This window comes from Ammospiza caudacuta, chromosome Z, assembly GCF_027887145.1.
Source record: "Ammospiza caudacuta isolate bAmmCau1 chromosome Z, bAmmCau1.pri, whole genome shotgun sequence".
NCBI lineage: Eukaryota > Metazoa > Chordata > Aves > Passeriformes > Passerellidae > Ammospiza > Ammospiza caudacuta.
This window is the reverse complement of record NC_080632.1, coordinates 52,401,114-52,423,839: the sequence shown is the minus strand read 5'-3', so window position 1 is coordinate 52,423,839 and position 22,726 is coordinate 52,401,114. Positions and strand designations below refer to the sequence as shown.

At 36.2% G+C, this 22,726-nt stretch overlaps 1 protein-coding gene across 2 annotated transcripts in view; it reads right to left on the bottom strand.

Annotated features, from left to right (window-relative positions):
* Nucleotides 1-22,726, bottom strand: part of ARL15 (ADP ribosylation factor like GTPase 15) — a 225,372-nt gene that overhangs the window by 126,570 nt on the left and 76,076 nt on the right. For both annotated transcript variants that reach the window (XM_058824008.1, XM_058824007.1), the window contains 3 exons: nucleotides 18,851-18,995; nucleotides 16,023-16,082; nucleotides 3,895-4,103 (listed from right to left, as the gene is read on the bottom strand). In XM_058824008.1, coding sequence (XP_058679991.1) covers nucleotides 3,895-4,103; nucleotides 16,023-16,082; nucleotides 18,851-18,995 — 414 coding nt within the window. The remainder of the gene's footprint in view (nucleotides 1-3,894; nucleotides 4,104-16,022; nucleotides 16,083-18,850; nucleotides 18,996-22,726) is intronic.

Below are 22,726 nucleotides of genomic sequence, written 5' to 3'. Positions count from 1 at the left end.
CCAATAGATGCAGCTCCTCAATATTGCTCTGACCTGGGAGAAAAATGCACACTGGTTCAACTCACAAGAATCCACTGTAACATCCAGCTTCTGGTACTCATACACAAATAGCACACATTCCAAAATAAAAATTAACAAGCTGATAATCACAGCAATGCCTGTTCCCTTTTAAAGCAATGTGAAGCACTTTTATCACCATTACTCTCCTGCAATATTTTAACACTGTAAGAGAAATCTGACTAATCAAAACCAGTTTTGACAATCAAAAGTACTTTCGTGTGGAAAAATAAAAGCACATTCTGTCAGGAAGATACTTACTTAAAAACATATAATTAGATAAATTGTTTTGGAACTGTAGCCTGTATTTTGGAAACTATGGCCAAACTGATATGCTCTCACCTTCCCTCATATGCTGAATAACTAAATTTATTTTTCATTTGTAAAATTTTTTATTTGCTATTTCATAAGCTTTCCAAAACTACAGTCAGAACTGATTTATATAGGATTAATTCTTCATTACTGTAATTTCAATCTAAAATAAAGTTATTCTGGAGCAAACCCATTGGAACAAAAACAATTGTATCAGTTTTACAGTCTGGTTAATATATGCAGTCTTTATCTCAGCACAGACTTAGCAGATATTCAAATATGTCTAAATACATGCTATTGTCACAGGAAAAAAAACCAACTTACAAATATCTTTGACATGGGAAGATAGAAAAACCACCAAAGAAGTTTACATAAGAGAAACATATTTACTTCTAGTTTCTGAAATGAAATGCCATGCCAAAGTTACTTTTCTTGAGTTCATTTAAAAATCAAAATATAACTAGAAAACAGATAACCAGCAACAGAACTCAGGGAAAAAAAGGATTACATTTACTGATTAGTATTTCAGCTTGGCTTCTCCTGTAATTTTCCCTGGTCATTATAGTAATATGAAGTATATTCTGCAAAATGAATTAGATTAAATTGCATTTTATAAATTAAGTAAGTTATTTGGATATTTTTGCAAGTACTTACTATCGCTGTGAATTGAACTATTCATGACATTACTTATTACTTACAGCACGTAGATTCTACAGTATCATTTCTACCTAAGAAATGTATGGATAAAAACCACATTAAATAAAGTAAAACATTGTGAAAAACTGAAGCAACTGCACTTCCCAACAAAACATATAACTAACATCTGTTGCAGAAATTGCTTGGCATTTGCACAGTTTTATGAAGAATTTTTGTTGTAGATAAATATTTTTCTACATTTCCTATTATGCACCACTCAACTCAGACATTTTCCTTAATTATACTCCAAGGAGTTCTTTCATATCCATTAAAGAAAGGCAATTTGTTGCCTAAAAAAAATGCATACATATTTTTAAATTTCAACTGTGATTCATCTGTCTTCTAACACATGAAAAAATGTCAAGAAAATACCTATAATTAATGGACTTCATTCTGCAAAAATTTCTAATAAAACTCTCAATGCTCAACATGTTACATTTGTTACATACTTTAATATGTTTGTTTTATATAAGCAATGATCTTGCCATTCATCATTTTACTTCTATTCCACATCTCAATAAGGAGGAAAATAGCACAGCAAAGCATCAGGAAAGCAAGAAATTACCATTTCAACATCAGTAAAAATGACCAAAGAAGGCTTCTACTTTGTATACACAGCAAACACAGATCATAATTTTTTTCAGAGACAATGTAACAACTTCATGATATTTTTTCTCTCTTTTTTATTCCTTTTTTTTTCTCTTTTTCTTTTAATTTCTCTTTCCAGTACTCTTAACTAAAGATCTTCAAAATCACTGAGCTCTTGATACAGTGTGAGTTTTTCCCTGAGAATATGCATGTACTGTGCACATTTAACAAAACTGTTGTACTCTGCACACATTCTGTTGTACTCATACATTAGCAATCAAGACTTGTCTGCTACCAGAATAAACTGTAAGATTTTTTTTTTAAAGCATGTAGTAGAAACCCATTTAAATGCTATTGTAAGCATATAGAGATCTATTACCCTACTGAGACCTCAAGCAACTGGTAATGAAGAATGAGGCGAAAATGAGGGTACTGCCAATAAAAGAAAAGAAATGTTAAGTCTAATACACAGAAAACTCAGGTCAGGCCCTAAAGTCTGCCCACGTTAGTTCATCTGCAAAATGAGAGAGTTACAAGTATAATTTGCTGTTAAGGAAACCAACTGGCATTGCATTCATTATTAATATGAAACTGGAGAAAGAACATTTCTTAAATTTTATTTGCTATAAAAAACTTCATTTAATTTTGGCCACTTTAAAAGTGAAAAATATAGTAAAATAAGAAATACTTAAATCATATAAGAAATAGCCCTACTGATGATGAAAAATGTGATCTGTATTGCTCTATGAAAAAGTTAAAGCCAAGGCATATAAACTATATTTGGATGATAAAATCCAACCAGTTTTGTCTCAGGATATTTTTGGTTTTTAAGTGGGAGGTTTTTGCTTTTATGCTGTAAAATAAACTAGGCCAAATTTGCTTTTATGCTGTACAATAAACCAGGCCAAATTATTAAACTTACATATCAAAATCCATATTACATTTCCTTTACGTATTAAGTACTTTTTTCTAAGTCTGTTTTTTTACATGAACAAGACCTAGAACTTGTAGGTTCTATCCCTATATAACTTTTGTTTACTTTTTTATGTAACTTGATATTTTCAATCCAAATTCCATTTGTTTCCCTTTCTCCTAAGAATGAATTTTCAGAGAAAAGGACCGACAATTTTTAAAAATATTTTACAGTGTAGTTGACAAACCTTTCACAATCTCTTCTTAAGAACACTTCTATACTCCATTACATTTATGCCATTTCCTAACATATAATAAGCTTAATTTCTTTTGACTCAGAAAGGAGACATAAGTAGCAATAAAGAAAAAAAGGCTGTATGTTCAACTATACTGTACTAAGAGCAGCTATTCTACAGATCAGTTTGTTCTGAATTCAAATTCTATACCTTCATATTTCAGAAAAAGAAAAATCTAAGACAGAATCAGTTTAAATACAAAGCAGCAACACGATAAGGTGCTGAAACAGTTTTCAGTCTGCTGCAATCACAGAACAAATGGATTCCTCATATAATCTTTAAGAGGAGGAGTCCTTTAAATGACATTTACGAACGGAATGACACAACCCGATTTTACTTCTTCCTACAATTTCAGAAGTAATTTACAGCATTTCCCCAAATGTATCTGACATGATAGGAATGTAGACAAGACAAATTTCTCAGAAACTGAAGAGCAAAAGGTGCACTGAATAGAACAATTACATAATTTACTGTGTGATAGCTAGAAATTAGACAAAAACATTACTCCTTGGAACAGGAAGATGAGAAACACTTCAGGACTTCAGAACAGGAATTGCAATTCTGACCTTAAATTAGTACACAGCCATTCAGATAAAAGGTTTTACATAAAAAAGACAACCTATGGCTGCAACATATTGCTTTAAGCAGTGGAAAAGAATGGAGTAATGGAACAGCGCAAAATTAAAACTAATAGCAAATAAAAACCCAAGTTAAACAAAAAAAATCACTGTCCCAGCAGCTTTTCACAAGAGTAGTTTTAAAAACATCTTTCTTCCCTTAAGCAAAATATGGCGAAAGCAGAAGATCTGCTTGTATCCAAGTATTACTTGTCTGTTTTCCAGAACAACTAAGTCTGTATAGAGTGCAGTGGACTAAGTTTTTGGGGACTGGGACTGTTGCTGGTCTGCATACTTACAGTAAAGAAGAAACTGAGGCCAGTCCTTAACCAGGATGTCAGGGTAATAAGTGATAAGGGATCAGTGGTGTGCAGAAAGTAAATAAAAGCAGGCAAGAAGCTGACACATTAACATACCTCTTGTACTGAGCGAGCTGCTGGCTTGTCTTGGTGATTGGCCAATATTAAAAACGGCAAAGTACATAACTGTGGGTGCTGAAGAGCAGAATGCAGCTCATTCCTAGCAGTTTCTAGATCATCTTCCGAGGAGGCGCTGTCTAGTACAAATATTACCCCTTGGGATCCTTGGTAGTAACGACTCCAGTATTTCCTGATATTGTCAGCTCCTTTCAAGACAATAATGAGCACTAATTAAAACAAGAATAGTTTAACAAATGTAACATTTGTAAGTGAAAATAAACCATCTATTTAGAATTATTAAAATAATTAATTAAATTTTCTCTCTTAACCATCATTAAAAGAATAAAAAAAGTATTAAAATATCCAACATACACACACACACACCAATGTCAAATCAACATTGTTTAAATAAGGAAGGAAGTTGACTCAATGCAGCTTTCTTCCATTAAAGCGTCTGCTCTGTTAATGAGTACTGGCAGAACTACCATGCTGACAGTACCACAGAGCCTAATCCTTTACCTTCTCACTGGAATATCTTGGCACTAAGACCTAAACCTTTACCCATTCTTTTTCACTTTGCCCTGCAGCTCCTTGTCATAAACCTGCAGCTTCTGTCATGGCAGTGGTTCATTTCTGATAAGGTCTTCCAGTTCATCTCCAAACCATCAGGCAACCACTTCATAATTGGGGAAAAAAGGTGTCAGGAAAGCCTATTAAAGTAATTAGATACTTAATGAGGAGAATGATGATACAATAGTGAGTTGAACAGTGAATGAAGAGCTAGGGTGACTACATGCAAAGGCATTCAGTTCAACTACTTTTGCTCTGTCAACCACACTAAGGATTCTGGAAGAGCCCAAAAGCAGACACATGAGTGACTGTATAGGCTTATATGCCACAGTAATTTTTAGGACACAGTTCAGCAGCACTCAGCCATCTCAACAGAAGCCAAGCACTAAGGTTATCAACAGAAAGCTTTTGTCTCCCCTGGAGAGCAGCATATGTTGTAGCAATGAGGTAGGGGAAAAAAAATTGTATTTGACAGCTGTCAAACTATCTAAACTATGATTTGGATATGGGCTATTCTTTGTATGTCTGGATCTGGCACTACACTCATGGGGACAAATACTAAACAGTGAACAGTGGCAGCAATAGTCTAGTAGAAAACTTGACATGTCTGCCAGACAGTGACTTGCAGAAATGTGCAGAAGGTACCTTTTATAGACACTTTTCTTATTTTGAGACAGAGAGAACTGAACTTCCATATATCCACAAGAACCAAGAGCTTAAAATAATAAAATTCCTCTTTTCAGTGAAAGAAAATAATACAAAATTTCTGAGAAACATAATGAGATTTTAATGCAACAAAATGACCGCAAGATTAATACAATGCTTAAAATATTAACTTAATTTACACATTGTGCAACAAAAAAGACAGTCATTAAATACAAGTGAGGGAAGAAATAAACATTTGCTCCATGAAATTTAGGTATGCAACTCATGAGTATTCAAATCTCATCTAATAGAGTTACTCTTGTCTTTTAACTAGTCACACTGGAACCCTGAACACTTTGTTTCTGTATCTGCACCCAGCACAAGCTGTAAACACACACAAACACACAAACTTTTTCCTACAGAGAATACTGAAGTCATACCTAATAATTTTTTTTTTCTGCAAAAGACCTACAGATCTGACTACTTAAATGTGAACAGTCACAGGACTTAGTCAAGACCTTGCTTAATCTCTCTGTTAATTTGATTAGACTCAAAATAAAAATTACAAACAAAGATGGATGTTTTATTTATTTTATCATCAGGATCTGAAGATTAATATTATCTATACAGAAGAGGGACTGCATTGAAAGCTAATTCTATGTTTCTGTAGAACATGACTATCTGTCCACTGTTCTTGTAAAGAATTTTATAGCATCTGTTAGATGCCCCAGTCCTTCAGAACCAACTAGAGCAAGCTGCCAGAGGGACACTGTTTACACAGCCACACACAGCAGTGTCACAGGCATTTGAAGTATCACAGTACTTTAAAAACTAGTAGAAAATCATTTTCTATGAACTTAAAGACCAAGGCCATGATCAGTCAGCTACTTTTCAATCACATGTCACTGCTAGAATCTGAGTTTTACCTTGGTAATCATACTCACTTTAAAAAAACAAAACTGTGGTAAACTGCAGAGCATTTGACCTCTTATATCCAAGCACTTGGAAGAAAGCAGTTCATGGATCCCTACAAGGGACACTGAAGCCAGAAAAGGAGTATCTGATTTGTTGACCTTACAGTCCTGTCTTTTTGGCTCAGATTCTTTAGCAGCTCAACTTTGTTCCCCTACATCAGTTGGCCCAAAAGAACCACCACCAAAGTACAGCAATCCTTTTCTCTCCAGCCCTGGTCAGTCACCATGTCATAGTCATAAGAACCAACTTCCCATAAGAACAATATCCCATGAAACTTGGTATTTTCTTTGGATCTTCCATTACTCTGACGACATGCCCTGAAATTGCTTACACTTCAGTTCTGAAGAAATCACCTGAGATTTAAGAATAAAAATAATTTGCACTAAGCAGACAAGGAAAAAACTGATAAAGCATGTACTTTAGGGTTTTAAACCATTTAAAGCCATTTTAAACCATTTTTCTGGCAAATGCACTAGAAAAATAATTCTTGGCATCAAGAAGCTATCAGCAGCTGGAAGTCACAATTTTTACAAGACAAAAACCCTGATATTCTTTTGCCTTAACTCCTCATATCCAGAGAACAGAATCTGCTCTCAGCTTCTTTCCTCAGAACAGCGGAGTGGAGCGATCCTGGAGTTATCCTGGGAAGGAAATATTTGCCTATGAAGTATTCAGCCATTCACACCTTGTGGCATGACAAATTCAGCTTTAGAAAGCAAGCAGTTGTTTTTAGGTGCAGTTCAGCAAAACTATCTTATTATTTATTTTTTCATCTATTCCAGCGGCTTCAAAGACAGGAAGATTCAAAGTCTGAGGTCTTTGGAAATCCAGAATATAACGTGTATCCATTAAACATCCTTAGGCTCTCAGAAGAATGATGTGATAAAAGCAGGAATTTAACTTTACTACTACCCAAAACATCCCTTCAAACAATAGTAACACACAGAATAAGCACTTAGATATGTCAGCCTGCTATCATGTGTTTCTCTAACAGCTTTGAACCATATGACTGTTTTTCCAATCAATAAACTGCCTTAACTAAGATTTAAAAAAAAATAAATCTCCAAAACATCAGAAAAATATACTTCACATTAGACCTAAGGAATGTGCTATGTGACAAGTTCACTAAAATGTGACATTCAGGGTAGCAGCTTCCTCAAACACAAGCAAGAACCACTACTTATGGCTAAGCATATGATTTGTTTCCCTCAGCAATGAAGGAACTCACAGGAGTGGGTAGAGTCCTGTGATGTGACTGAAATATGCAATTTACAAATAAACTAGGGAAGAAAACCCACCAAAATCTAAACTGCAACACAGCCACACCACCTATTCTAAAAGAAAAACTGCTATTCAATCAAACGTAGGCTTGAATTACTTTATAACAGGAAAAAAAACAGACCTCTCCTTACAGAAAAATGAGAGGATGATGTAATAAAAAACTCAGCCATTAAGCATTACTACAGGACAGGTTTACTCAACTAACTGTAATTTTAAAGACCTTCATTTTAGTATTTTTAAATATCAAATATTTTTTCTTTATCATCAAAGGAACAGTGTGCCCACATTAATACTGTTAATTATTTGTATCAGTGTAACAGTACCTCTCTAGGAGGTGGAAGGAAGATTTTGAGTTATGTGCAGTTTAACATGCACATGAACCAGTACACACAAGTACAAGTACACACTCTGGTAGAAATTATGCAAAACACAGAGCTGCAAATCTACCTTTCAGCTATGAATACTTCAATTTACGTCTTCATTCACAGTGGTGGTTGGAGGCTACATCCAATTCCCTCCTTTTTCAGAGGAGAACAGAACACAGCATTACAGAAAAAAATTCACTGAAAGAAATTTGCATGTATCAAATTTGTTATTTGTCAGACGCAGCAACTCTCCATCAAGAGCAACAATGAATGTCACAGAGCCCTTGCTTCAACACAGTCTAGTCTGCAAATTAAAGCTCCTGTTAACCTCAAAATACATCACAGGTCTGGAGAAGTTATAGTCTCAAACAGAGAGAAAAACTTTTTTTTCCCTTCCCGTCAAAAACAGTTAACTTGAGCACATGAAAGAATGCAGGTTGCAAACAGCTTTTCTACCACTTCAAATATATCATCCACTCACCTACATACTCTGAAGGTTTTATAGTTAATTAAAATATTATATAGATCATTCCACTACTGATATTAAACAGAACATTTCTAATAAGCATAAAGGTGAAAAAATGCCAATGACTCTGTCACAAAATCCATTTGCGTGCAACACTGGCCTTGCGTGGGGTAGTAAGAAAGAAGGGAAGCGAAAATAAATCTCTTATCCATTCTTGCAAAATTTCTAAATATACCCTAGTCTCTCATCCCAAGAAAACCTTTGGAAAATACATGTTTCTAAGTCTATGTAGAGTTTATACTGTCACTTCACATCATATCCCCACAAGTAAAACTGATTTATTTTCCTGAGTAGTCAAGAACATGCCTGAAACCTTAGAAATCTTAACATCTTCAAGAGATATGGTTGCTCCTTATCTGTCTTGGGCTGGTTTCCCAGTATTCCACCCTTGAATAAATCCTGTATACAATAGGGGTTTTTTTTATTTGTTGTTTGTTGTTTGTTGTTTTTAATGCGCTGTCTCATTTTTATGACACATAAATTTATAAATCCTGTTTAAGATACCTGCTATGAATAATCTCATGGAATCTGACCCATCTGACGGAGACATCCGCACAGAGACACAAACGTTTTCACTGGTGTAATGTCAGTCATCATTCTATGGCTACCTTGTATGGCTACTGCTACAATGTAGATGCTAAACCAAATCCTTCTCCCATTTGCAAAAGTCCCAGGACTTCTGCTTCCTAGCGTCTATGGCCAACTGATCACAGCCTGCTTTCTCTAGGCTTTCAGGCAGTGTACTCCTGCAATGCAGAAAACATGGCAGTAGGAAGTTGGCACTTTTTCCCCAGAAAGAGGAATATTCTGAGAGTGCCAAATCACTTATATTCACTGCAGCAATTCAAATATGGTAAGACAAAACAGCATAGAAGAAAAAAAAAAGAAAGACAGAAAATGTTGAGGAAAAAATTGTCTGCCTTTGTATTCAAACATACAAAATCAGAAATGCATATAAGTTTATAGTACTTCATTTTATTTTTCTTTTCAAACCAAAGTTTATGGAAACCATCTCTGTCATCTTTTGTCTGCCTTCCAGGCTTTCCCAGTGAGATTAATCTGGAAGTCAAGCCTTTAGTATTTTCCTTACTAGCTAATTTATATGCTGTTTCCAAATTTGAATCTCCACCTTACTCTGATATTAAATCTGTTGGAATAACATTTGGGTTTCAAGCACTTGGAAGTTTTAAAAACATTATACTTATACCTGCCTGCAGAAAGTCAGCTTGATCTACTTGGTTGTGTGTATTTTATACTACCATGTTAAAAAACCCTTGCAATTTGAAATAAATGTCTTCTGTTCTAGTCAAGAACAAAAAATTCATTATAAAGTTAATTTTAAAATTACAAATTAATTTTTAAAAAAGAGAAGGATATGCGTGCCCTGCAATATGCTTTAACATCTACTTAAGCCCAATATCTAAAGACTTAATAGTTTGCAGCAGGTGGCACAGCCAGCAACTCTTCACCCCTTCTTCTTCTGTTTTTTTATGAGTTTGGGGTTATTTGCTTTTTAAATTCACAAACACACAGTATCCTCTCTAGGGCTAGCAATGACTGGCTGGCATCAAGATAACTGGCATCTGTGTCCCTCTCCCATCATCTGCTAGAGAACTCTGAGACAGCCAGGGTCTCAGAAGCAGAGGCACAACTCCACAGTAAGACTGCTGCCAGCACCCAGCCAGGTTCAAATGTACCGTCCCCTGAGCTGCAGCCACAGCTTTGATAACAGCGCAGCTAACCTCAAATAAGGTTCAAAATATAACTATCTCTATGGCACTTCAAACTAATAGTCATACAAAAGAAGTGGCAAGTCTACCATAGCTGTGTATTTCTTTTTAGCCTTTTTGTGAATTGGTCTACAGAAGTTCAAAGCTTTATCTGTCTAGAATCACAGATAAAACTTTGGGGGATGTTCTTAAAATATTTGTATCATTTCTGATGCTTAACTAAGCTGCCATACTCTATCCTTTTATTCTGCCTGAAGAAAATGACCTTGCAAGCCCAACATAAGGCAGAGACTTTTAAGCAAACCAAATGTTCTGCTTTTCTCTCCACAAAATATCTCACAAACAAAAACAACCAGTCCACACCAACAAAAAGCTTAACTAGGAAATTCTGTATTTTGCTTATCCTATTTACACAGCTTTGATAGGCATTGCTTGCATGGTTCCTACTTGCAGTGAGACGAACTGCAGGTTGTCCTTTCACACTGTAAAAAATGACCCAGTTGTAGCAAAAAGCACAATATTTCCAAAGAACAGTGGCAAGATCACTATGCTGAATAAGAGCTTCCTCAGACTCCCATTAAAGAGGTCCCTAAGCAGGTGTAAATGATCTTTCTTATCTATGAAATGAGGAAACTATGTGACAGAGCCTGGGTTTAGGCACCATTTGAACAGCAGGCTGAGCATGATTGATAGCAAACAGATCTAACTTTAATGTTTTTGGAAACAGAATGTATCCGTGCAACTCACAGCATGGACAGCTCAACAGGGTCATCTAAAAATTTCATCTGCTAAGACATTCTGTAAACTGTTTGATGCAGCTATGTCATAGACGGCATTGCATGTACTCCACAACCAGATTTTGTAGACGTGTCAAATGCCTTTTAGTCAAGTACAGTATGGAGATTTTATTGCTTTGTGTTAGTTCATCCCCCTGTAGATGACTTAGGCTGGCATTTACTTGAGGGATCAGTTTTCTGATGACTAACTTGATGAAATATTAGCTGCTCTGTGTTGCTAGAAGGGTGTTCTGTACTCTACTTCCATAGAGCAAAGGCAGAGAAATTTCCCAAAATATTTGAATTTTAAGCTCTAATTAATAGAGCAACATTACTTTCTCCCACATCCATCATTTTTTCACCAGGCAGATACTACCTGACAACTGTTGCTGTCTTCTCCAGAATTTCATATTTTCCATTCAACTTGGACTGCACAACAGTGTGGCTTCTCCTCCTACTCTCTTTTCTGCTGCTCTTAACTTCCAAATTAAGGCAAAAATACGCATGCTTTGTTTAACCAAACCTATTTAAAGCTGTTTGTTCTGAAGCTGTCACCTAGACAATTAATTTAGCTGGCCTAAGAATGTGAATTTATGACTTTGGTAATCAATCTTAAGTAACAGGAGTGGGGAGGAGAGTTCCCATCTCTTTTCCTGGGCATGCTCAACCAACTGGAGACAAGAGCATTCCTGATATTAACCACTCCACTCTTGCTAAGCACTTAACAGATTTTTGTCTTAAATAATTTTCCAATATGACTACACAACATGTACTCTCTACTTTTGAGAAAATTGCTTTAGGATGTATCACAAAATCTAACACAAACATAAAGACAATATATTTAAATAAATAAAAGGCAACATTATTAAATCCTATAGCATGTTGTTAGCATTTTTAAACTTTGTAAGAAGAAGACCTGCTCACAACCAGAATCATTCTTTTAAATTTGATGTGACTCATTATTTGGCATCTCACTTGTAGTTTCTAAGCCTCCATTTACAAGATACAAACAAAATTATTAAATAACTTATTCCAAAAAGACAACTAAAAATTCTTAGTTGACTACCAAGATGGACCTTTAATCTTGATATAGACCTGAAGAAATACCTAAACTGGAACTTTATATTCTGTTTTGAAAGCATTACAAGTGCAAATGGCTTAAAAAAACAGGGAATAAATGGTGCTTTCAGCCACTGTGTCTTCAGGTTGGAATTTGTTAGAACCAAAGAAAAAGCTTTCTATTGCCTTTACACCTTCATTATCTATCTTGAGAACCAACCTCAGCATTCAGCATCCCAAACTTTTTTCAGCAAAACACTGTTAGAATCTTCTGAACAACAAACGTTATCATCTGCCTTATTTTTACAGTCTTCTCCCGCTCCTTTCTACGTTCATCACACACAGTGTCAGTCATAGTTGCCACAAAAAATTACTGCATTGTAAGAGGAAATCATCACAAACGTAGTTTCTTTCTGTATCGTTACGCAGCTAAGTCATATAATAAAGACAGACATTTCCAATTGTTCTGGTAATAGTACATTCTGAAAGAATGTGGACTAGGGCATGGCACATCTCCGCAATAATTTAAATTATACATATTATCTTTTAGACCAAACTTTTTTTTTAACTTAGAGAACAGGCAGTTCAACTTGGTCAGCAAATAAAGCAAGACTTTCTTTTCAAGTAATTCAAGAAAGCCTAATGTTAGATTTGAAAGCTCTCTATATATTCTTACTTTTTCAGGATCAAACTCTAGGTTTTTAAACAAAACATTTACCATTTATCAAATTGGATAAACTCACTATTTTCTGTTAGGACTGCAAGTTCTTCCTGTCTTAGGAAAAAAAAACAAAAAACCCAGAAATTTTGTTGAATTTTTAATATTCTAGAATCATGCACTTCAAAGAAAAACTTCTGCAAAGAGAGCACAATAAAATTTTGTTCCCCGTCTCTAAATCTTAAAGGAGGATGAAGAGATAATCAGTCCTTGAATAAATTAGAGAAGGGAGACTATGTTCTCTATATTTTGTCTGAAAATTTACAATCCCTGTAGAAACGAAGAAATAAAACCTGGCTTCATTATCAGCTTTGGACACCATCAGCACAGTAAAAACCAGCACCATCTTTAACCTCAAGGAAGGACACTGCCTCAACGAAACAGAAAGGATACTACACAGCATCTGTTTCACATAAATGCTTGGCTGCTGAGTATAAGAACCTTAAGCAGTATAACTTCTGCTGTGTTTTAAATGCTGGCTGTTAATATGTTACTGTATGATGACATATGTAGATTCCTGTTACCTAAACCTAAAGAGACAAAGCAACAAAACCTTACAACTACACAGAATGTCACTCTATAAATAACATGTAACAACAGGCAGTGGTTGTTAAGGAAAGATACCTTCCTTCAAGCTTTCAAGATCAAATTTCTGGACAAGACCTCCACACTACAGTAAAGAGAAAGTATATAACAATAGCATAACAACTGAAGGCAAAAGACCAGGAATAAGACAAAAAATCCCCAGCAATCAGGCAAAACATAGTTTCTCTTCAACATCAGAAGCAGAAATTCCCGAACAAAATTTAACAATGATGTCCTAGGGTGGCAAATGAAAGATGCTTTGGTTTATTTTCATATAGGAGCAAGAGAGAAACCATGCCTACTCCAGAAAACTCAGGTTTCACCCTCATCAAACAGGAACACATTTCTCAGCTAAAAGGTTAAATGCTGACTAGAGAATCACAGAATGATTTAAGCTGGAAAAGACCTCTATGATCTTCGAGTACAACCTTTGACCTATCACCACCTTGTAAACTAGACCACGGCACTAAGAGCCATGTCCAGTTGTTTCTTGAACACCTCCAGGGATGGTGACTCCCTCAGTGGTCATTCCAATGTTTAACAACTGTTTTCATTAAGAAATTCTTCCTGATGTCCAGTCTGTACCTCTGCTAGTGCAGCTCAAGGCCATGTTGACAGAAAGAAGAGAGTGACTCCTACCTGGCCACAATCTCCTTTCAGGCAGTTGTAGAGAGTGACCAAGCCACCTCTGACCTTCCTTTCTCCAGAATAAATACTCCTTCAACTCAGGAGTTTCCTCAGCTACTCCTCACAGCACTTGTGCCCCAGACCCTTCTCTTGCCCCAGTTCTTTCTCTGGACTCTCTCCAGCCCCTCAGGGCCTTTCCTGCAGTGAGGGCCCAGCCCTGGACACAGCACTGGAGGTGTGGCCTCAGCAGGGCCCAGCACAGGGGGACAATCCCTGCCCTGGCCCTGCTGGCCACAGCATTGCTGATCCAGGCCAGGATGCCATTGGCCTTCTTGGCCCCCTGGGCACGGCCTGCCTCATGTCCAGCTGCTGTCACCAGCACCCCCAGCTCCTGTCACCAGCACCCCCAGCTCCTTTCCAGCCACTCTGCCCCAGCCTGTGGAGCTGCCTGGGGTTGTTGTGACCCAAGGGCAGGACCTGGCACTGGGCCTTGTTGAACCTCACACCATTGGCCTCAGCCATGATCCTGCCTGCCCAGATCCCCCTGCAGGGACTTCCTGCCCTCCAGCAGATCAACACTCCCACCCAACTGGGTGTCATCTGCAAATGAAGAATGCACTTGATCCCCTTTTCCAGACTATCAATAAAGATATTAAACAAAAATGGGACCCATAGAGTAGAGTCCTGGGGAACGCTACTAGTGACTATCGACTTTTGGAACAAAATAAACTTTTGAAAGCTTGCTTTTGCTCTCTAACCAGACAATGAAAAGGTAAGGGAACTAGCATTTTTCTACAATATTTCATATAAGAAATCAGATTAGATAAGTTTTAAATATAGACATGCAAACACCTACAGGTCAAAGGAAAAAGGAAGTAAAAGGTGCAGTAAAAAATTCTGACAATCCCTCTGTCTTTGAGAAGAGATAAATAGATGAAAATGACAAATCAAGTATTCTGGATTACTCCTCATCATGAGCCAAAACTCCCCACTAAGATAAGATTTCTCAAAACACCCATACCCATATGATCAGAAAATGTTAGGAGACTTTAACAAGGATCTGCTATTGAATCACAGATTCAATTTTTGATTAAAAAAATTGTATTTATATACATGAATTAAATATTTCATACAGATTAGGTAGCAGAACACATAAACTAGACTGCAAATGATTCACCCTATTTTTTAAAAAAATCCAAAAAGTGATATTATAACACACTTAAGCAGTATCTACACTATCCTTGAGTGGTCCCTTTATGAAAGAAAATTTACTGGGTTTTTTTTTTTGCAGAATGCATGCTCAAACAGGAACGTGTATGTTTAAATCCATGGACCAGTGGGCAGTAAAGAGGAAATGATATGCCTTTCACATGGGCTTATCACAAAGCCTTCTTGGAACAAGTTCAGGTAAGACAACTACTATGCAACTAGATCTCCTGAAACTTTCTTCAAGAACCAAGTCAAATTCTACTCCAGATAATTTAGGAGAGGTTACAAGCTCACTGAAAAATCTAATAAATATTCTCAATATTAAGTCTACTATATTTACATAAATAATAAATAAGATATACAGAAATCTAGAATATGAAGATCTAGGTGGGTTTCAAATTAGAAGAATATTAGACTCCATGAGAACTCTTCACAGGAGACTGTTTTCTTGCTTCTAACAAGCAACCTCACTTGAGACTCAGAGTGAGAATTGGGTGCCAAATAGGTTGCCTGTATATAGAAAAGTTTAAAAAAATCCTACAACCATAAAACAACCATTGCTCCAGAATCCAATAAACCCAACAAGAGAACAGCTCTCAAAGAATATAACTCATTATAAGTTGGCTGCCTTTGCAACACTTTCAGTGGTGCAGTAAATATATTGGTTTTGACAAATGTTCACATAGTTACCTGAGCCAGTTCTCATAAGTGAAAGTTTATACATACAATAAACACAAGGAACTTACACTTCCTTGAGCTGCCACGTGAGCCATACTAAAATTACAGTCCAGTTTGTATTTTTGTGTAAGTCAACCACTGCAATCCAAAAAATTACATTAAGGAGATACACCACATGCCTTCCACTCCTCCTGCTTTTTACCCTTTGTTCTTTAAGGTCAGGATTTATACAGCTATTGTCAACTTTATCTGCTGAGATTTTTAACTACAGCTGTACTAATCTATCATTTTAAAATTTAAAATAACTAACAATTTAAAACAACTGACAGTTATGAGGAGATTTAGACATGCATGTTTTATACCAAGGAATAAATGCCATACCTCCAAGTTCTTTTACGTTCAAAATTGCATTCTGGAATGGCACTGCTTTTATACTAAAACCTAAGGAGAGAAATACAGAATATTAGTAAGCTATTTGTTAAAGGGGCCATTTGGAATCAACTGCACATATTCAGAAAAAACAACTTTTTCCATCAAGAACCAGGATTTTGCCGGAGAAATTCCATTTCAATAGGTTTAAAAGGTAAGTTCAAAGGCAGTGGGAAGGGGGTAAGAGGTGGAGGGGTGCCACAGAGTGGAACAAGAATAAATCAGGATAAGAAATGTAATTTTCAGTTATAAGTACCCGGCACACAAAATTTAGCACAAAACTTCCATCCAGATCTTCTACCAGAATATACTTCTATAAAATCATCTTTTACTGCATCTAGAACTAAAGTGGACAATCCAGACTACCAATAATACGAGGTGATCATTCTGCAAATTTTAGGAGACCTTGAAAACAATGTGCATTCAAATGATTGTATTCTTCCATTTAAACTCCATAGGTTTTGGTTGCAACTGGATTATTAATTCTTTCCATAAATGTTATTAACTGAAAGATCCTTCTACAGACCTTAGTTGGATGTGTTAATGGTCATAAGCACACTGGAAAGATCTAAGAGTGCTCTATTGGCCTGATTTTTGCTTAAAACTGAAATAAAAATAAAACAAATCCAACCAAACAGAAAAAAAACACTACCAAAATGTGACCTTTACCCTCAATTGAAAATTCAGACAGACAAAAGAACAGGAATGTGAAAGGCTCCCAGCCATACCAATGTATTACACACTAAATTTTGCATGTTTAGTGCATACATATATATAAGCATACATAATACTTTATAAAGGAAAAATTATGTGTGCTCTTTCAGCAAAAAATATCCAGACAGACATTAAATTTATTTACATCTAGCACAAGCAGTTTCAACATGATTACATACCTGTGAACTGAGTAAAGAGGTTTTGAGAAAATGTGCTTCATTTCACATTTATTAGCTATCACTTAAGAGAAACAAGATGTTTTTCCTCCCTGGTAGATGTTACAGTACTCCTACTATGATCAGTGCTAGATACAACAGAGGAAAGTACAAGAAAATCTGAAGGGAATAACTATGAAATATTTTGGGGACTGTTATCTTTAGAGAAATCCTAAACTTGGTCTAAAAAAAGGTAAAAAAATGGAATGGACCTGAGTGGCATTGATGAAAAAAGCAAAAATATACATTATAGCTTGAAACCTGAGTGGAGAAGTGGTCACATTGTATTCTTGGATTCTCCACAATATTGTCTGATATGCCACATTTAAGATTTATTATAAGCTGAGTACCCTAGATGTGCATCATTTTGGTTTGCCTGCCTAGTATTCTCCAGAGCTGGTTTTCATTCCTCAAGTTACCTAATCATATAATGGTATTTTATTGCATCTCTCTCTAGAAAAACAAAATCAATTTAATTTTTAATTAGCAGTATTTTCATTACTTTCTCTGATAGCTCTATACTTGTATTTATATTGCTGTTACTATTTATTTCAGGGTCTAAAATATTTAAGTATAATCTATTTTAATCCCAGAGATAAAGCTCAAGAGAGGGATAAAAAAAAAATTTAAAAGGCTCATTACTCTACAGTTTCTTTCTAACTTTTTTGAGTTAGTCACCCTCTCATAGCTAACTGTCAGATCTCTCTATTACAGAGGCCACAGGTTAACTATTCACAGGTTAATAAAAACACTATTTTCTTGTACCTGTTTTACATTTTAATTACATTTCTATTAAATAATCTTATGTTCTTGTAAATTAAGAAAACATACACTGAAAAGCAGTTAGGGTTGCTATGGCACAATCATGAAATTCAAGCCCATGAACCACAGTTACAGCACAAAGCCATGTTACTGTAAACACGAGGTACTTGCACAACACTTAGTATCAGTTCCATCAGCAAACCAACCTTAACAATTGCTGCAGCCACTGAACCTGATTTCTTCAACCTCCATGACCTAATCTGCCCTCATTCTGAACTTTCCAGCCAGGTATTCCCTCTTCTTAATGCACGTGTCTTTTCCTGGTTTTTCTGGTGCTGTTTTGTTCTTTGTTTGCTTTCTGTTTGTTGTTTTGGGGTTTTTTCAATCAAAATATGTTTTTCAGTATTAGGCATTCTGGTTCACCATTATCAAGATGCCTATTCAAATTTTTTGGACTTAAGATACATCTTATCTGTGGTTGTACTGTCTGTTTTTATGTATCTCCTCAGTACCACTCTAACTTTCTCTAACTTAATTATTTGATAACAATCTGCCCTTACTACATAAACAAGCCTGTTGCTCATCTAAAAAGCTGGGATTGTCACCAAAAATTGATATTTTCTTTTTTTTTTTTTGGTTGCTAGCATATACCACAAGGCTGCATGGACCAAGTACATACAGAAACAAATCCCAATTAAAGTCTCATAGCATCACTGTCCTATTCTATTTTACAGCATATTCTCTTCCTTTTTCTCCAATACATAGTGAGACTGTTTAAAAAATCAAAAGTAAAATGAGAAGAAACATTTTAATGTGTGTCTACAGCACAGTACTACTGTATGTTATGGTTCTGCTTCATTAGATCACACATTTTTGATGTCTAACATATTCCAAATTGCATGTTCTCACAAATATTCCCCATATATGAACAAATACTGAAAGAAAGTAGTGGTAGCTTCAAAGTGATCCATTAGGTACTTTCAACAGGAAGACAAGTAGGCTGAAGTTCTCTACAGGCTTTCCTATGTGTTTCAGCAGTCATCTTTGGGCAATATCCCAGCACACCATGGAATAAAGGGAGCATCCTACCTGTGGTAGACACGATATTCTCCGCGCTTTCACTGCAGAGCTGAGACAGAAGACTTGTCTTGCCAGAGCCAGAGAGGCCTATGCAAACCAAGTCATACTCAGGTCGTGGTGGTGGCGGTCCCTTGCAGCAAAGTGCTCTAAAACACTGCCAGGATAGGGCAAAACAAAAACAAAAGGAAGAGGTTAGTTTTCTTTTTTGGCAAATGTTTCTTTCTTTAACTTTCTAAGAAGGAAGTTTATAAACCTGAAGGCATTGGAGAGAAGCAAAGTATTATTTCAACTTATTACTTTGACTAAGTCAGCAATTAATAGACTAAGACCACCTCAACTAAAATCTAGAAAAACTTTATAACAAAACAAGTATACATGTTAACTTTTCACCTAAACATCAAAAAGCTGTGTGTCCGTTTCCCAAGTAGCACAAACTGCTCACACCACGAGACAGGCTCATGCCCTATACAGTCTGCAGCTGATTATGCATGAGTTTCCTTCCTGTGCTAATTTCATGCAATACCTGGTGTGAATATCAGAGCCAGTCCTGAGCAGCTATTGACCAGGCTCTACCTGTTGTCACAGAAAAGAAACAGAGACCTTTGCTTCACTAATATCCTTTCCGGGCTTGCTTTGTCACGCATTTCAGCTCAGAACAACAGCTTGTAAATAAATAAATAAATAAACAAATAAATCTTTCTGGACATAGATCTAGTAAAAACCAGATAGATATCTCACTTTCCCTGGAGAAGTGCAAATTAATCACAATGTAAACAAATAAAATCTCTCTACACAAAGCCTACTTCAGATTTCTGCTCACTTCTCTTAAACAGTTTTGCCAAAGTAGGCCAAGTTTTCCGAAGGGTTCCTTAGGCCCTCATTAAGTTCTTCAGTTCTTTGTTTATATGCAATTTAGAAACTTTTAATGTAAAAATCTAAGAGCATACAATTCCAGGAAAGCTAGGAAATTTATATTTTATGTATGGAGCATAATTACCCACTGATTTCCAAGGCAGACTTCCACCACTCCAATAGACATAGACATAAATAACTTTTTCCCCAGTATCTGCCACCTTTATATCAAAGGAAGACATCTGCTCTAACAGGGAAGGGAAAACATGTCTGTGCAATGAGCCCTTTCTCACACATTCTGTTTTTACACAGCCCCAGCTCTTTATTTCCATCTTAACCACAAGTCTGCACTGCACTGATTGCGGGAAAAGAAATCCAGTCTTTACAACCTTAACCTAGTTTGTCTTGACAACTGCCCAGGTTTTTTCACTGAGGGCTACTGGAGGAGCAGAGAAACTGAACTGATGTCAGCAAGGCTCTAACGCAAACAGTGGGGTCTGACCCTGTGAGCAAGTCGTCCAGTGAGAATGTGATTATAAAAGGACGGCTCACTCAACACAGAACTTTAATTGGATTCTTTCAGTATAGATGGTAAGCTATTACACATGCTGCCAAAACAGTTTTCATTGCTTTGAAGCAGCAAAAGATAAATTCAGTGAAAGCTACAAAACTACTTCAGCATCTTTTAAAAGAGTGAAAAGCAACACTTCAGGAGAAGTAAGAATATGTACAATAATATTTAAGCTGAATAAAAGAAGCAGATTTTAAAAATAATAGCTTTGCCTCTATGAAGATTTGATTCAAAAATTATTTTCCTTAAGGTTTGCTCTTGTATATGTCCATATCTCAAAGGAATAAACTTGTCTACTAGCTTTATTTACTGCTGTTCTATTCATTTACTTGTTTATACTCATCTCACAGGTTCTACAAAGCCACAGCAAACATTCTACAGTGGTACTGAAGTGAGAAAGGCCAACTGAGTTCATTGAAAAAGATAAACTCCTTTAAATAGAGTTTCCATTTAATGGATATCAAGCTGAAGGGCCGCATGAAATCCTTCAGAGCTTGCCAGAGCTCCTGAGGCTGTGTGTCAGACCCTCTATAGCCAGTCTTTAAAAGGATTCCATTTGTCCCTGTCATCATGGCATCTTTGCAACAACCTCTTGATGTGACATTGAAAAACATAAAGGAATAGATGAGCTGATGGAATTCTGTGCTTCTCTGTCCAGCCACTGTGCTGGTTCTTATGCAACCAAATGTGACACTTGAGCCCTGACAGCAACTAATGACATATAGTTCTGTGAAAGATAATTTCTGCTCTCTGTAAAACATATATGGAGGCTCTGTGGGTGACAGGCAGGTTTGTGAAATTCAGCATCTCTCTACTGCAAACTCCTTAAGCCCAGCTTAGACTGGAGAATCTTTATATGCTGTGAGTGAAACACATGATCAAAAATCTCCAAAGTAGCATATGTAGACTCATCACCCCTCACTTATCCTTCACTATTAAGCACAGTTAGGCAATGAAATTTCAGACAGACCACTAGAAGACAGGAATATGGCTTCCCCCAGTCTTGTATTTTATTTGGTATGATTCCCTTATCTTTGCTATGCTCATGACTTTGTCTTTCTGCTAGGTTAATTTCCTTCAGTAACTTGGTTTAGTTGTAATGAAAACATCTTTTTTTTTTAATATTATATCTTCAAAAAGCTGCTGAAACTTAAGCTATTGTGTATAGCACTTAGCAGAAGCTGAGATGAGAAATTCTAGAGTACATTGTAGAGGATGCTTGTAAAAACAGATTTGGACTTAATAAAGTTGTTTTGCAACCCTCCCTACTCAAGTGCAATGAACATCTTTCCCATTGGAAATATCACTATACAAATAGTCTGATCACTCCCTTCCTGTTCTCTAGCAGCCTCAAGTTACCTGCTCCCTAACAAAGTTAGGGCCATTTAAGTATCCATTATAGAGACTAAACCTTTATTGTCACAACTGTGGCAGCTGCATCTAGTAGCTACATAGTATCTGTGGGGAGTAGAAAACTCAGAAGTCGCAGACCATGCAAATAAAATTGCATCTTATATTCAGTATTTCATTGTAGATAGGAAATGCATCCTAAAATATTTTATAACCATGGACTAGAGCAACATATTATTTAAGATGTCGTAACATATTACAATGCACTCTGAAAACCATAAAACTGCAAGAAAAGTGTACCAGTAACTAAAGAAGTAATTCCAGAATTCTAAAACACAAATACATCAAAAACATTAAGAGAGTTGCTTAATTCACAACTAGTGGTCAGTTCTTTCCCAAACTAGCATACTTTCCACTCCATTTAGCCAACCCAAAAGGCATAAAAGAAGCTCAAATTAACTTGCCAGATATAGACCTGGAAGTCTCCTCCATTGACTCCCAAACTTGATTTGCTCAATGGGCAATAAAATCATGCCTTTTAGGTATTGCAAAACAAACTCTAAACCCAAACAGTGCCTCTTAGAGAAAGTGTTGGAGCAGACAGAAAAAAAAACATTGTACTACTGCAAATACAGGGTCAAGCAGAGCTAGTCAGCACAGTCACTGAAAGGTTGTTTAGGACATGGTCATGTACTCAGACCCCACTGCTAGCAACAAAAGCTGAACATTTTTCTGAGCCTTCTCATCTTATCAGGGTAAGACCTTACTTAGTATAAAGGAAATGACATGTCAAATTGTCAGCTTTCATAATTTTTGAGAATATCACACTTAAAGCTGTAGCCACTGGATGAGGGAAATAGGCATGAAAAGAGAGGCAGGCAGGGCGAGTCAGGAATTAATTTTTTAATGAACAAACATATTTTTAAGTACAGAAAATAAAACAATAAGGTACCTTTAAAAATGTATGCATTTAATCAGTTTTTGAAAAAAAGGATGGATTAATCCAGAAAACTGGGAGTAATAGATGCTTCAGCCTGTAGAAATCTTCGCAATATTCAGCAACACTGTTACTTTCATTTTACTTGTCAGTGTGCAGGAATGCTGAATATGCA